At 46.0% G+C, this 15,039-nt stretch overlaps 1 protein-coding gene and 1 long non-coding RNA gene across 2 annotated transcripts in view; both read left to right on the top strand.

The window, feature by feature from the left end:
* The window catches only part of LOC135819483 (N-acylethanolamine-hydrolyzing acid amidase-like), a 35,110-nt gene extending 31,434 nt beyond the window's left edge, over positions 1-3,676 (top strand). The window contains exon 11 of the mRNA XM_065332701.1: positions 3,064-3,676. Coding sequence (XP_065188773.1) covers positions 3,064-3,136 — 73 coding nt within the window. The 3' untranslated portion in view covers positions 3,137-3,676. The remainder of the gene's footprint in view (positions 1-3,063) is intronic.
* A 2,026-nt stretch (positions 3,677-5,702) lies between these two features.
* LOC135818872 (uncharacterized) lies at positions 5,703-10,527 on the top strand. The gene is made up of 2 exons (XR_010553794.1): positions 5,703-5,915; positions 9,583-10,527. It is a non-coding gene; the product is annotated as an uncharacterized LOC135818872 (long non-coding RNA).
* Positions 10,528-15,039: the final 4,512 nt, after the last annotated feature.

Consider the following 15,039-nt stretch of genomic DNA (forward strand, 5'->3'; position numbering starts at 1 on the left):
TTGAAGGCCAACCTAATTCCTCCACCATCTTAGACGACGATGAGTGTCATCGATGACAGTGTCTTCTGCAGCAACAATGTAAGCCGGCAACTCCTCCAGCAGACGGCCTACGAGGGCGTCATCACTGATGCCGGGAACAATTCTAAGCGCTTGCACGTGGGCTTCGGTCAAGCCAATTGCTCTGGCCTGTTGTTGGCAAAGAATTCGCACCGCCTTGAATAACTTCACCACTTCAAACAGTGGGGTACCTTGCTTGTTAAACTTGGTGCGGAAGTATTGCACCGCAGGTGCTACGAATACCTTGGCTTGCGTCACCATAGCTGCGGCAGCGGCCGCATTGCCACCAGCTATGTCATCGGCTGTTGCAATTGTTTCGGGGTAGTTCTCTACTGCAGCAGCAGAACACAGCTCTTGCAGGCAGGCATAGGCATCACCGCCATTTCACCATCGCCGTCGAGCAGATACGTCTTCTGGACAATTGGCTTCCCCATGTCGATGGTGATGGCCAGCTGCAGGCGTAGCTGTATTTGCTCATCTGGATCTTCAAGAACTCGTTTCGGCTTGGCCACAGTGGACGGGCAGCTTTGGAGACCAGCTAGGAATACGTTGACGTGTGAAATAGACGGTGTAGTTGTGCAAGTACCTCCCACCAGCTCCACCGCCGAGTGGCAGAATATGAACGGATACTCTCGCCGCTCAGGCTTTCCCAAACCAATCATGAAGCGGGGCTGTGACTAAACAGAGCTGCCCATGCCTGAAAGAAGGAATCCAGCAGATCCGTGTCAAATTTTCTCCCAATCAGATCAAGAAAATGCGGGATGCAAATGATTTCAGCTAGCTGTGGGTACAGGGCATCCTTGAGGATCTTGACAGCAGCACCGTTGACACTTGCACCATCACGAACCATAGCCAGCACACGCTCACTTGGATATTGCAGATCAGTTGACAGTGTGGTGATGATTTCTCTGGCCAATTGCTGGGCATTTAAGCTCTTTGCAAGCACATGTACGCGGACAAGTCGTTGACAGATCTCAAAGTCTTCACGGACGAATCTGTTGAGGATGACGAGCATTTCACCCAAGTGTGTGCTTCCATCAAATATGACGCAAATGAATGGCTTGTCTTTCAGTTCCTCCTTCAATTTATCACGTTCAACTTCCAGAACAAAAGGGATATAGCTTGCTAGGTGGGTTGAAAACGTCAGCCTTGCTGCACCTGCTTCTACAAGGGGCTGTATGTAGTCTGCCTTAGCTAAAGGAATGCCAGCCTTCAGGAACGCAGTCACTGTCTCAATCCGTCGCACACTTTGCTCCGTTGGTACTGCTTGGGAAAGCACAGTTCCAGCCAGGCTGTGTCGTTGTTGATACTGCTCCCAGCTCTGGATGACGCGCTGCTGGTGCAGGGACTGCTGCTGGTGGTGTGTCTCCTTGCCCTTACTATGACGATCGGATATTACTGTGCGACAGACTTCACAATAAAGCTTTCCAGAGGAGACGGTAAGATATTCAGCTGGAAACTCCGTGACCCTCTGGTGTGGACTGATATTGACAAGCTGGATGCTAGAACCTAGCGAAACTCGAGTCTTCTTCGCATTTGCTGAGGTGTTCGCCTTCTCCGTTGACGTTCTTTTCATGGAACGGTCTCTGGAAATTCGAGCTTCATCTGCTTTCTGCAGGTGATCGGCTGCATTACAATTGCTGTCTTCTTCCTCTTCTAATACGTCGACTTCCATGTCAGACGGATAATCAAGTGCCGTGTCACGGGCGCCCGCGGACTCCATTCGATCCGTCACGCCACTTCAGCCGCCATAGACTATTACGTTCAACGAAACTTCTGATAGGATTGGGCCGTAGGACTAAACATGCAGGACTGCAGGAGGAATGCGTTGGTTGACAGTCACAACTAATGACTATGTAGCGCTGCTGTCGTCGTGGATGGAAGGTTTTCAAGCTACTGTAAAAGCCGTTATTCTAACGAGGCGCATATATAACGATTTCCCAAAATTGACTAGTTTACGTGTACCAAAGGTAACGATTCTCACTCATTCTCAACGCTCAATAGGACAGTATATGTATCGATTTCTGTATGACGATTTCTATTTTAACGACAGATTTCTCCTCGTTAACTCGTTAGAGTTAGCTCTTCGTTATAATTATACAGTCAACTTCGCTTATAACGACACTCGGCCGGGCATCAACAAGGTGTCCTTATTCGCGAAGTGTCGTTATGCCCGAAGTCTCATTATAATGTATTACGGTGGGATGGGACTTTGCTCTGGGCATGGAAATTCTGTCGTTATTCGCGAATTGTCGTTATATCCGCAGTCGTTGTTAGCGAAGTTGGCTGTATATGGCTTTTACAGTGGTTATGTAAGCAATACACGCCGTGGTCTCACCACCCCAACCAACGTCTCGTACTTCTGAAGTAAACATTACAGACCTGTTACATTTTGTAAAATTGTAAACAATTTTACAGTGCAGATCAGGCCCTTTCAGGGAATCGTGCCACGTGGTATGGTACGACTCCTTGAAAGGGCCTGATGTAGGTATATTCATAGGAGGATTCCCCTGCCTTTGTAACAAACAACGAACTCTGGACAGTGAACTTTTGACCTTTGACGCCCTAAACATTTAATACACACCTGTTGCATTTACAGTGTAGATCAGGCGCTTCCAGGCTTTCACGGAGCCGTGCCAGATAAATACCTTGGTATGGTACGACTCCCTGCCGAGTGCCGGGTGTAGATCTATTTATAGGAGGATTCCCTTGCCTTTGTAACAAACAACGGACTCTGGACGGTGAACTTTTGACCTTTGAGGCCCTAGCGGTTTTATGCGGCAGTTATGCTGAAGGATCAACTAAATTATGCTCGGCAATGCTATTTTTCAGAAAGCCGTGATTATGCTCAAAATTATGCCGGCATTTATATCCGCCGATGACTATCCGTTTACCTCCGGATTTTGTTTTATTAATTTAAACAATTAAACATGAATGTGTGTGTCTTGTTGTGCTGTTATCAATATCCTGTTCTGTTCTGTTCTTGTGCCTACTGCTGCTGCGCAGTCACACAACGTACACCGTGCTGATGTCGGCCGCACACCCCGACGATTACAAATCATGGGTGCAGCGCATCTAGGCGCCCACTGCTCAGCTTTTTTTTTCTCTGGTCACGCTATCCTTTTTTTCTTTCATTGAAAGTCGAGTCAACCCATTCTCCAATTGTGGTTGTCCTGTGCCGACTCTGAGCACCCCAGAGGGTGTGAAGACGCTTGTTTGAGCAGCTTCCACGTATATATTTTATATCTTTAGCTCGGTGATCTGTGAAGTGGTTTTTGACTTCCTGACCGTTCCGTGTCTTTACAGCACATGTATTAGCTTTTTAAACAAATCTTTCCTTGGCCGATGCATGGGACATGATTATAAAAAAATTAACAGCCTGAGTTTGACAAAATGCTGATCAACTGAACACCAATTCCTGCTTCATTCTATCTGAGATTTCTTGCCCAATTTCTACTCCTTGGATCATCATGGAAGGAGACATGACTTATTAATTTTTTTCTATTTGTGATGACTACTTCAGAATGGTGTGTGCATTCACCGCAAGAAGGAGTTACTCTATCCTATCAAATATGTTTCATAAACCATGGATGTCCTGACTTGTCTTTTCGCCACTTCATTCCACCATGCCCTTTTCGCCTGCCAGGCATGTTAGCTGCATGCATGACCTGTTGCCTTCACCCGATGACCTGGGCACACGTCTGAGCACGTGCCGTGCCGACTACCTGACCGCGGTACCGGTACACCTTGGACATGCATACCGTAATCCGGCGCTCCATCATTGTGCATGTGGGTGACAGCTGAGCAAGACTGCATGTACATAAACATTATAGTTTGGCGACAGTGTGTGTGTGTGTGTGTGTGTGTGCGTGCGTGCGTGCGTGCGTGCGTGCGTGTGCGTGTGTTTGTGTGTGTGTGGTGTGTGCCGTGCGCGCGTGCGTGTCTGGCTGCCTCTGTGTGTGTGTGTGTGTGTGTGTGTGTGTGTGTGTGTGTGTGTGTGTGTGTGTGTGTGTGTGTGTGTGTGTGTGTGTGTGTGTGTGTGTGTGTGTGTGTGTGTGTGTGTGTGTGTGTGTGTGTGTGTGTGTGTGTGTGTGTGTGTGTGTGTGTGTGTGTGTGTGTGTGTGTGTGTGTGTGTGTGTGTGTGTGTGTGTGTGTGTGTGTGTGTGTGTGTGTGTGTGTGTGTGTGTGTGTGTGTGTGTGTGTGTGTGTGTGTGTGTGTGTGTGTGTGTGTGTGTGTGTGTGTGTGTGTGTGTGTGTGTGTGTGTGTGTGTGTGTGTGTGTGTGTGTGTGTGTGTGTGTGTGTGTGTGTGTGTGTGTGTGTGTGTGTGTGTGTGTGTGTGTGTGTGTGTGTGTGTGTGTGTGTGTGTGTGTGTGTGTGTGTGTGTGTGTGTGTGTGTGTGTGTGTGTGTGTGCTATTTGAACTGGTATGTCAATGCACAATCACTAGTGTTGTCACGTTGTAACCAGGGAGTGGTACATGGTCGAGAAAAACACCAATAGTACCCTAACCCACCTACAAGCAACATACAATTCCTCTGTGCTGCGCTGATGAGTTCACAAAGAACGAAACAGCATGCTGTCCGCAGATTGAGTACAAGCAACCTACATGTAGCGATATGTAGCATATGATATAATCCAAAACTGGTAAACCAGTAATAACACGTTATTTTCGGTGTAATTTTAATTTCGGTGATTTCGGTAGAGAATTCAGGCACCTAAATTTAGATTACACCTAAAAAGAGTATGCACTGTATGCGAAGGGTAGGCTGGTCACCTAATTCTCCATTACACCTGAAACCTGGCGGGTCCCTGATACCGAAATTTAAATTCACCTGAAATTACATGATAATTATACAGTATTAGATAAACCTTGTAGGACGCATCACGCAATTGTTAGATTGACAGCATGAAACAAGGAGGAGGACACTGTGCTCGAAAACAGTGACCTTACTACAACCTTCCGCGGTTGGCAGAGCCCCGGTCGGATCCCATGCCGGGCAGAAGTTGGAAAGAAAAAGAAGTTTTTATACATCAGGATCTAGGAGGTATATTATCAAGAGTAGATAAACAAGAGTGTGCAACTCCGGATGGATTGGCCCACGGCGGAATTTTTTGTTGACGTAATCTTTTCGACGACGCACGCGCTGCGAGCCTTTTGGAGAGTTTTCCCTCGTGCACTTGGCTGGGCTTTACACTACAAGGTCGGTGCCCAGCACGTGCTCTCACACTGCTCTGCGGCAAAGCCGCGTTTCTCTGAAAAAAGGTGACGTAAACAAAAAATTCCGCCGTGGGCGCGGGGTATCTGCAGATTGTGCAGGAGAGATCCGGAGTTGCACACTCTTGTTTATCTACTCTTGATATTATGTATCAGATTGCAACGACCAGGAGGCTCTAAGTAGTGGCTGCAAATGACCGATATCCGTCACTTGCAGCTGTCCGTCAGAGACCTGTAGCTGGCCTGAAGAGTTGTAAAATTACTCCTTCGTAGCCGGGCGAGTCCGAGCGAGGGCGATTCACGGCTTGGTCAAAAAACTGTCGGCCTGGAACGTCAACGTCGATCTGCCGACACAGTTCACCTGGTTCACACGCCTGACCTGGCATGATGCCTTGCGTGAAAGGAACATTTTTCCGAAAGCAAGCTTCTCCAAAATTCGAAATTTCCTTCCAAAAATGCCGTCGTCCTTGACCTCGAAGCTGAATGTTGTTAGGATAGAAAATTAGCGAAGATGTAGCCGACCCATTCTGGCAAGCTGTGTGCCCTCTGGATATGCAGTTGTTCGCCATGGTCAACAATCTTCTTCTCCTTCGTTCGTACTTTCACTTTCCTGACCACGAATACAAGCGGTACCCATGCTCAGGTTAGTGTTTATTTGTCTCTCTATGCACATACATGTAATACAATGTACTGTTCGTGCTGCAGGCACTGGCCGATCATGGGAATAGAGGAAGCAGCCAGCTTTCTTTGAATTCTCGTGCTTTCAACAAAAATATGTACACACTTTCATTGGCTCCTCTTTCCCACCGCCACCATGCATGCACAATCGAGCTTGCTTTAATGCCCTGCAGTGCAGAATGCTCCCACCACCGCAACCACCACCAGCAGCACCACAACCACCACCAGCAGCACCACAACCACCACCAGCAGCACCACAACCACCACCACCACCACCACCACCACCATGACCACCACCACCACCATGACCACCACCACCACCGCCGCCGCCGCCACCACCACCACCACCATGACCACCACCGTGACCACCACCACCACACCACCACCGTGACCACCACTATAGAAGCATTGTCGTGCACGGCACGTCTGCAAGAGAAAATAATAGTATGCCAGTGCTGTAATGCCCTGCAGTGCAGTATGCTCCTGCCACCACCACCACCACCACTGTGGAAGCATTGTCACGCACTGTACATCGATCCACAAGAGAAAATATGCCAGCGGCTTACTAGCACCTCCATGCTGCATGCGGACCTGGACACAGCACTGTTCCCTCTGCAGGAATGGGGGCGGGGGTGTATTTCATTGTCCCTGCCTGAAATAATAATGACTACATGATATGATGTCCAGCTAACTTTGCCAGTAACGAACGACCCTTGATCGGGCATGAGAAAAGTGTTGCTATTTGGGAGTTGTCGTCATTCACGGGGTTTATAATATACGGCTATATTGTTACTAGGTCTGAAGATAGTGTCACTATCCGTGGGTTGTTATACCCGTGGTTGACTGCAGATGCATTTGGATTATTCTATGAGTATATGAAGGGTATACGTTAAATATTTTCCCGAGGACATAACACGAGGAAATTATGGGGAATGCAGTGCATGTATACAATGGTGCTATCCATTTCTCCCAGGGCACTTTCCCAAGACTCCTCCCAATATTCACTCTTGGCGCGACCCATGTGAACTGAGCGGGGTGTATCGTTGAATATGCCCCTCTCAGAACGTCTACTGATTGGCTGAAATTGCCCAAATCATACCGTGCCATGGATCAATGCATGTCAGGGAGGGAGTCGTAGCACCCAAGGAAACAACACGAGATCATAATACCCAAAATGATGTACTGTAAAAGCGGAAATTTTCAGTGGTGTTTTATTTTCGGTAACTTCGGTGCCGACAATTTTTACCGAAAAAAAGCACCGAAATTGTTCGGTACTACTGAGTAGTACTAGCACCCTTACCTGGAAAGCGGGTATTACCGAAAATTTCCCTCCACCGAACCGCCGATTTTGGAGAATTCTGAAAATATTGCACCACCGAAAATTTCTGCTTTTACAGTACACAGATTGGATCCATGGAGATTCTACATGATCTGTGGTTTATGCAACTCGTGATCGCGGACTTGACCCACTGGCCCCAAGCATGGGTCAGTCAAGCGATACTATATGCGAGCATGTATGTATCGCACTTGCCCCTAAGGCAGTAAGGGCAACTGTCACTGGCAGCCCGGGGTTGAACCCACATTATCAATTTTTGAAATGTTCTAGGGTGACACGAAAAGCTTCACGCACTGGGTGGTCACTCTCTATTCATGTATACCACTCTGCCAATAGTGCATAGAGCTCTCTTTTGAGCTGCCCAGCTGGCCCTCGTTATGATTTAGGCTGAAAGTCTACCGTGCCGTCTCCCTTATGCTATGACTCCATAATGCATAAGTACAGAAGAAAAAATCCCGGGGCTCCGTTGATGAAATTCTGTTTTGTCATGTGGGCATTTTTGATTATTGTGAATGGCGTGTAGTGCCGTAGTACAGTTCCTTTTGCTACATAACGTTTGCACAAGTCACGTTTCAGCAATTGAACTAGGAAGATCTATGTCTCTGATCTTGTCATTTGGCTCGGCTGGTGCTGTGCATTAACAACCATTGTCAGGCACCCTCGAAAGACCAACAGCGATGAGTTCATGACCCAAGCATTATTTGGGCCGTTAAGTTGACTAAACGGGAGTGTAGCAAGCTTTGATCGGCGTACTTCCTTCCGTACGTAGTGAAATGTTGTCTCAGCTGAATAGATTCTATCTCCTGCGGTTTAGTACAACAGTTTCACACCTAATACTGTAGATTCGACGTCTCCAAGAAAAACCTCCGTGGAGACTGGAAACTATAGCAGATCATAAATGATGCAGCAGCTCAGCTGATTCCCCAGCTCGTGTCTAGGTTCATGTACTTTGGTCAACGTGTTGTGGCAGACTCCATGTACAAAGCTGCATACTCTTGGGGTTATTGATTCTTGCTGATAATTCCATTAATGTTATTGCATAGATATGAGCATCATAATAATTGAATGTTGGCAAGACCCAACAAGGTATCCCTAATGACTTACATCAGATCTTCACAAAATGCACATACATCTTGAAAAGCCGTATTTTGGTTTCACATACACGTCTCATTTCTATCACAGAGATCAGCAGCCATGCGCCATTGGTGGTAATACTGGTAGGAGTCGCCCGAGGTTAAGCCAATAATTTCCGTTCTATACCCAATATACATACCCGAACTGGGCACAAATCTATCCCATTCCTTGGTGCTGACCCCTTTGATGCGCCCCCGAATCCCTTAGCATTATTAGTACCTCCAATTCATTTTGTTATCAGCTCACCGCATGCTCAGTACTGTGTTGTAAAGTATGCAAATTGTCGACGCTTTTAAATTGCAGCCTCCCCAGGGCAAAACACATCTCGGCCACATTGAAATTTCAGCCTGTACTGCTGATGCCTGTATACACTGTCACATTGAACCTTGCAGAAGGAATTTTAGGCTACGAATGCCCAGTAAATAAAAGGGGAGAAGGCACTGAACAAAGTGTCAACCTACGAATACAACCTCAGTGCAACAACGTGCTCTTTCTCTTTCTCTTTCTGCTTGTGTAAGCAGAAAGAGCACGTTGTTGCACTGAGGTTGTATTCGTAGGTTGACAGTTCGTTCATTGCCTTCTTACCTTTGGTTACGTAATCTTGTTACCTTTTGCGTTTCCTCTAGTATATAAAAGGGGGGGGTTGTCAAATGACAACCGCTCTATTCGGTTGCTATTCACTCTTGGCGCATGCACTGGACGAAAAATTCTTCTATCAGTGACGTCGAAAAAGTATGCGGTTGTCAGTTGACGAACCCCCTTTTATTTACAATTCAGTTGCGTGATGTCCACCACTTTCCGAATTAAAAATGCACAGGCCGATAATAGCCGAAAATAAAATATGCGCCGAATATGCTGTACCTTGCGCACTCTGTTAGAAGACATTAGGGCTACTGGGAATGAATGCCCAAGTAAAATGATGAAGTACAGTATAAATACTATAGGGAGTGCATTTGGCATGAATGCACCAAGCCAACTCTCCTATACAAACAGTATAGTGTTGCTGCCAAAAATATGATTAGCTAAAGTTGCCTTTTTGCATTATGGTTGAACTTTTTTTTCCTGTAGCCTCGTTTATCACGAAATTCGTTAGCAAGACGAAGAGGTTTTATGTGAGCTTACTATTATTCTACCTGCACTTGCTTTTATCTTTTTTGTGCAGGACTCTGAGAAGCTGGAATGACCCCACAAACCTCAAGCATTGAGGATACAACTTTTAACCAAGAACCAGGCAACATGATGTGCATGTATCACGTTCGCTGTGATTGCATCGTTTCAGGGTACACTGACAACATACTAGTACTAGTAACTAGTCCTTGATTAGCAGCAGTGGCCTGAATTATTGCCTGGCCGCTATTCATATAATCCTTTGGTGCTTACTCATCGCCTTGTTCTGTCTCTAAAATGGCGTATGGGTGTTCCGAGGCTTGTACTATTTGCTCAAGCCCCGCATTGGCATTGGTGCATGCCGGTAAATGCCAGCCACTGCTGCCTAGCTCAACATGTTTTGTATGATGTAGAATGCGCTCTGTGTATCTACAATCGAGTGACCTGCTTGTGTGGGCTAACTGTAACTACACAAACAGTTGCACTAGTATGTGCACTGTGCTGGCACAGTGTATCATACTCAGTCTTGTCACTTCTTCTCCCACGTTTACTGTATTGTTTAATTCACTGTACACCTCTTGCCCAGCTCCTAAGGCCACACAGAATTAGTTTGTTGTTTTGGGCCACTACACTCAGCTGGTGTAAGGTTGGTCTGCTTCTCTCTTCCTTCTCTTCGACGTGTCCAGCCAATCATTCATGTCAAGCTTTGCATAACTTAGATCACTGTATATACGGTCACCTGGGTCGGAAACGTCCATGGCTGCAAAATCACATCTTTCTTGAGGGACCCCATTTTATAGAGTGGACAACACTCACTTTCCTGATAGACTCACCTCAGATGGTGGTATTGTACCCATCCCTGATTTGTACATGCACCACTTTTTTGGCAACTCCGAACAGTGAGAATGTCTGCTGTGGATAGTTCTCATGCTTTAAACTCATTCCTAAATTGAATGTAAACAAGTACGGTATAATACTGCCAAATTGTAGTTCATTACAAGTCGTCGATTATGATCCTTTGTTGAGACGAAAGCTTCGGGACCTGGGAGTACTTGTGACATACCCATATCATACTCTCTCAGGTTCTGAAGCTGTGTGTGTGTCGTGTGTGCTTTAAAGTATATTATGAGCTCTGATGGTCTGCACTCCTCTTTGCATGGAGTCATCTCCAGGGGTTATGGCGATTGAGTGCATGTATGTTCGGATAAGGGCGAGGGAAAACACTCATCTAAAACATACTCATTTCCCCATGCATACTTTCATTCCTCATTCTTTTTGGCACACACTCCAGCTCCTCGAAATTATCATGGGATGCATGTTGATGACAGCCTGCTACCATGCAGCCTGAGCAGTTTGGACGATCAATTATTCGGATAATCGGCATTCTATATTACTACAGTTGTAGCAGCTGTATTTCATGTACAGTACTACAGTAGAGTCGGGCGCCAAAGAACGTGTTGCCCAAGAATGTCCAGCCTGAAATGCTAAGAACGCCACCGCCTAAAGTTAAGAATGGCGGTGTTGGTTTTCCGGCAGCTTTCGGGATACATATGATCCTAACATGATTGTTTCTAAGAACATGTTATAAGAGCGCAGCCGGATGGCTGAAAAATAAGAACACCCCAGGCTAACCTCTTCGACACAACGTTCTTGGACGCTCGACTCTACTGTAGTATGGAAGAACACTCTTCGGCAGGGATGTTACATTTTAGAAATCATGCGTACAAGATGCCTATTTAAGTCTGCTCTTCTTTTATGACAAGCTTTGGCATGCATGCAGCTCTTAATTAATCCCAAAGGTGGAGTGCAATGACATGCATTTGGAACCGTGATCACTAAAATCCTGCGCTAAATTCTAAGATTTAGAACTATAAGTGATGTTGCACACCCAAGAACGTCGTTCCGAGGGCCTAGGTCGGGGGCGTTCTTGGAAGAACATCATGCTGGATTTTAGATAAACTATATAACCCACATCAAGAGTTCACATGAACTCTTGCCCACATGTGTGTGATAGCAAAAGCTGCGGTACAGTGCGGAGAAACTAGTATAACATACTAATATCACCAGTAGGTTTTCTAAACTTCTTGTTCGAAACTGGAGAATATTCCAGCGAGTGAATCCAGAGCAAGTGCTATGGAAATGGACTAGCGAGAGCTACTAGCCAGACAGACCCACGAGTCCTTTCTTGAACCGAACAATAATCATCTATGGCATTCAACGTGCAGTTTGGGAAGCCATGCAGTCCTGGGACAAATATCCAAATGCATTCTTGTCTCCAGACCAAACAACGATTGTTATCATACTTGACAATTTCCAACTCTACGACCACCATGCCAGCTCAAGCAGAAGCAAAGGAAGACGGAGATTTCTACTTGTGCAGCCATTCAGGGAGGAGCACAAAGGCTGTTTTAACATTACATGATTCGGCTGTGCACGCACTTTCCAAAAGTGTACTTATTACATACCACGTGAACTCTTAGGCTGTTTGCAGTGCGATATACTTACATGTGCATGCCCTTGCCGCACATTCACACTCCAGTACAAAACATAATTATGCAAATATGTAATGCACATAATGTGACATTCTACGCTTGAAAGCAGATCAGCATTCGAACTTTTTCATTGCCTTCAGGCTGCAACAGCATATTGCAAGAGGGCACAATGGCCCAACCCAACATCTTCCAATGAATAACATCGGCCATGGCAGTACAGACCATCTGACATCACTCACACCGTCCATATACAAGAGAAGCAATGTTGATACTTCATAGTTAACACGTTACAAATACTACTGAGAGTGCATATAGGCAGTACACCAGGTTCAGGATGCATCGATCCATTCTTCTGCTTCAACTACCTTAGCTGCTCGTTTGACCTATGGCTATGCATGCTGTCATCAGTGAGCCAAAAGACCGATGACGGAGAGATCATTGCGCGTGTGTAGTCACAATACTACCAGAGAAATACGTTCGGCAAATATAGGAATACCGTGGACAAAACTGTACACAATAACCTGCCTTGAAGCAAATCTCAGAAAGAAAGCGCTGTGCAGATGCATGTCAGCCGCTTCAGATTCAGTCACTTCGTGAGATCCAATATTCTTCCAACTGGAGTGTTCAGCCTTCGGTGATCCACAGAGACAGACACACAATCTGTTCCGTCCTTCCATATGAGAAACAGAGAGTGAACATGTTCCAGTTCATTCCAGTATGAAGGTGGCGGATACAGGCAATGAAAGTCATCGTTGGGCCAACATGACCAGCTTTCAGACATGGGTTCTCAGAGACCTTCGCTCATGATAATGGCATTCACCCTTGGCTACAATCCTGCAAAACACGTGAAAAGATTGCAGCAAAACAAACTGAATGTTATAAAGAAGCAAATTAGGAAAAGTAAGCCTATCATATTTGTAGTACAGTGAAGCTAAGATACAACACCCAGCAGGCAGGCAAACTTGCTAATATCCTATGAATTAGCATGCCTGGTCATGGCACACCGGGTACAAAATCATGCAACCAGCATAACGTTTCCACCTTTCCACCAGCATTGATAATCTATCGTAACGTTATTATCAAACTACATGTACATAACTGCTAAGAATGTGCAACTACTAACATAAGGTACGATCGGCTTCGAAATCAAATGATTATGAGCAAAGCGCATATATTTCTACATGTGCCATGTAGATAGAGTGTTTTATCAGGTTCAGTAGGCATGGATCCACAGTTCATTGTTCTGCTTCAACTACCGTAGCTGTGATGTACAAGTTTTGATCTCTGGCTACGCATGATGGTATTAGTGAGCCCAATGGCCCACAAGAACCGAAGTGATGAAACTTCTTGCCGTGGGTAGTGGGATCATCGAGTTGCCCACTCTTGGTTATGTACTCATGCCATTACCAACTATCAGTGCACAAGTACTGCTACGCCCTCACTATGATCCATTGCAACAATATCACCAGGCACATGCATGCTACTGCACCCATTAAACCAAGAGTCGCAAATAGGAAAATCTTTGCTGTAAACCACAGCTATAAGGTGCTTTGAGTCCAGTTTTGTGGGAAAGTTGCACTGCACGATGCACAATACCACATTGAGCGAATTTTTTTCACATAGCGTGAAGTGTCTCTCGAGAAATGCAATGCACAATGCATAGCACAGCGCAGAAAATCTTGCATTGCACCTGCAGTCTAAAACTGGTTGCCAGCCAGAGCTCTTGAGTCACATGCACCAGCATGCAGGAAGTGATTCCCATCACGTCTTACCGAACCTAGAAGTGGAGCTGGACTCAATTTCCCGTGATACGACCTGTGATGGAGCTGCAACAACCAGCGATGCAAGTTTGTAGTCCAATTATTTGAAACTGGCCCGCGATGTTGCTGAGAACGTACTCAAGGCAACATTTGAGAAATTACCTTTCGAAAAAATGTTCGGTACAAACCTGGCCGGATATTGTTTAAACTTTACGGTACTGTGTGAAGAAAACAACTATTTTATTGCATAGACTAAGGAGCTATCCAGCATTATCGATAATTTTCAGGAAATGAAAGAAGGACCCTCCTCCAACCACCCACCAACCCCCCCCCCCCTGATTGATGTCTGCAATATCAATGTTTTTTCGAAACGAAACTCCCCTTGACCCACCCACCAACGAAACTTTTTCTCTTCGTGTAAAAGATCGACAATTATGGACCCGGCATTATCCATAATTTTCACGAAATGAAAAGCTTAGTTATGAGTAACTTGTGACCGTCCCCCACCCCCACCGTCCCCCACCCCCACCTACTCACCCCTCAACGAAAAATAGCTGGAATGGACTAGTGTTTCAGCTATCAATATTTTTCATTACGAAACCCTTCTTGACCCACCCGCCCATGAACGATTTTTTTTCTCGTTTCAAAGATACTCAATCTGTTAAAGATAGATAATTATGGACGGCCCCTAACGTGCCAGGTTTGAATGAATGGACCGTAGAAGATTGTTTGTGATATCACACGATCAGAACAGGTGACAACCAACACTACATGGCTGTATACTTGATGCGCTGCATTTACTGCGTGCAACGCAGGGAGCTGTAGCATCTAGGTAGACGGCACAGGCGACTGTAAAGCTAAATGAAATGGGATTCGACCCAGGGGTTCCTGTTTCAGCCACCCCCGGGGCACCATTGGGTAGATCTATACCCGCTCGTACATGGCATTGCTAATCTGGGCCGTTCTCAGGGTCAGTAGGTCAAGGCCGTGATCGCGGGTTGCACAGATCACGGAGAACCTCTAAATCCTGACCCAAAATTCTATAAAGTATTGTGTAGTCTCCCTAAAGTGTAGGTGCTATGACTCCCTGGTGCGATGTACCTGCTGGGAAATAGACAAATTGCAACCAGGCCATAATTCGGATAGAGCAGACGATCCTGTCCTGGACCCTGTTCCACATTCAAAGCGTACCTAGACTCATATAGTGAGGGAGGAATATTGTGGTACTGACTCCGATTTTCATGCGCTTATCAACTTATC

Source organism: Sycon ciliatum, chromosome 6 (assembly GCF_964019385.1).
Source record: "Sycon ciliatum chromosome 6, ocSycCili1.1, whole genome shotgun sequence".
In the NCBI taxonomy this organism is placed as follows: domain Eukaryota; kingdom Metazoa; phylum Porifera; class Calcarea; order Leucosolenida; family Sycettidae; genus Sycon; species Sycon ciliatum.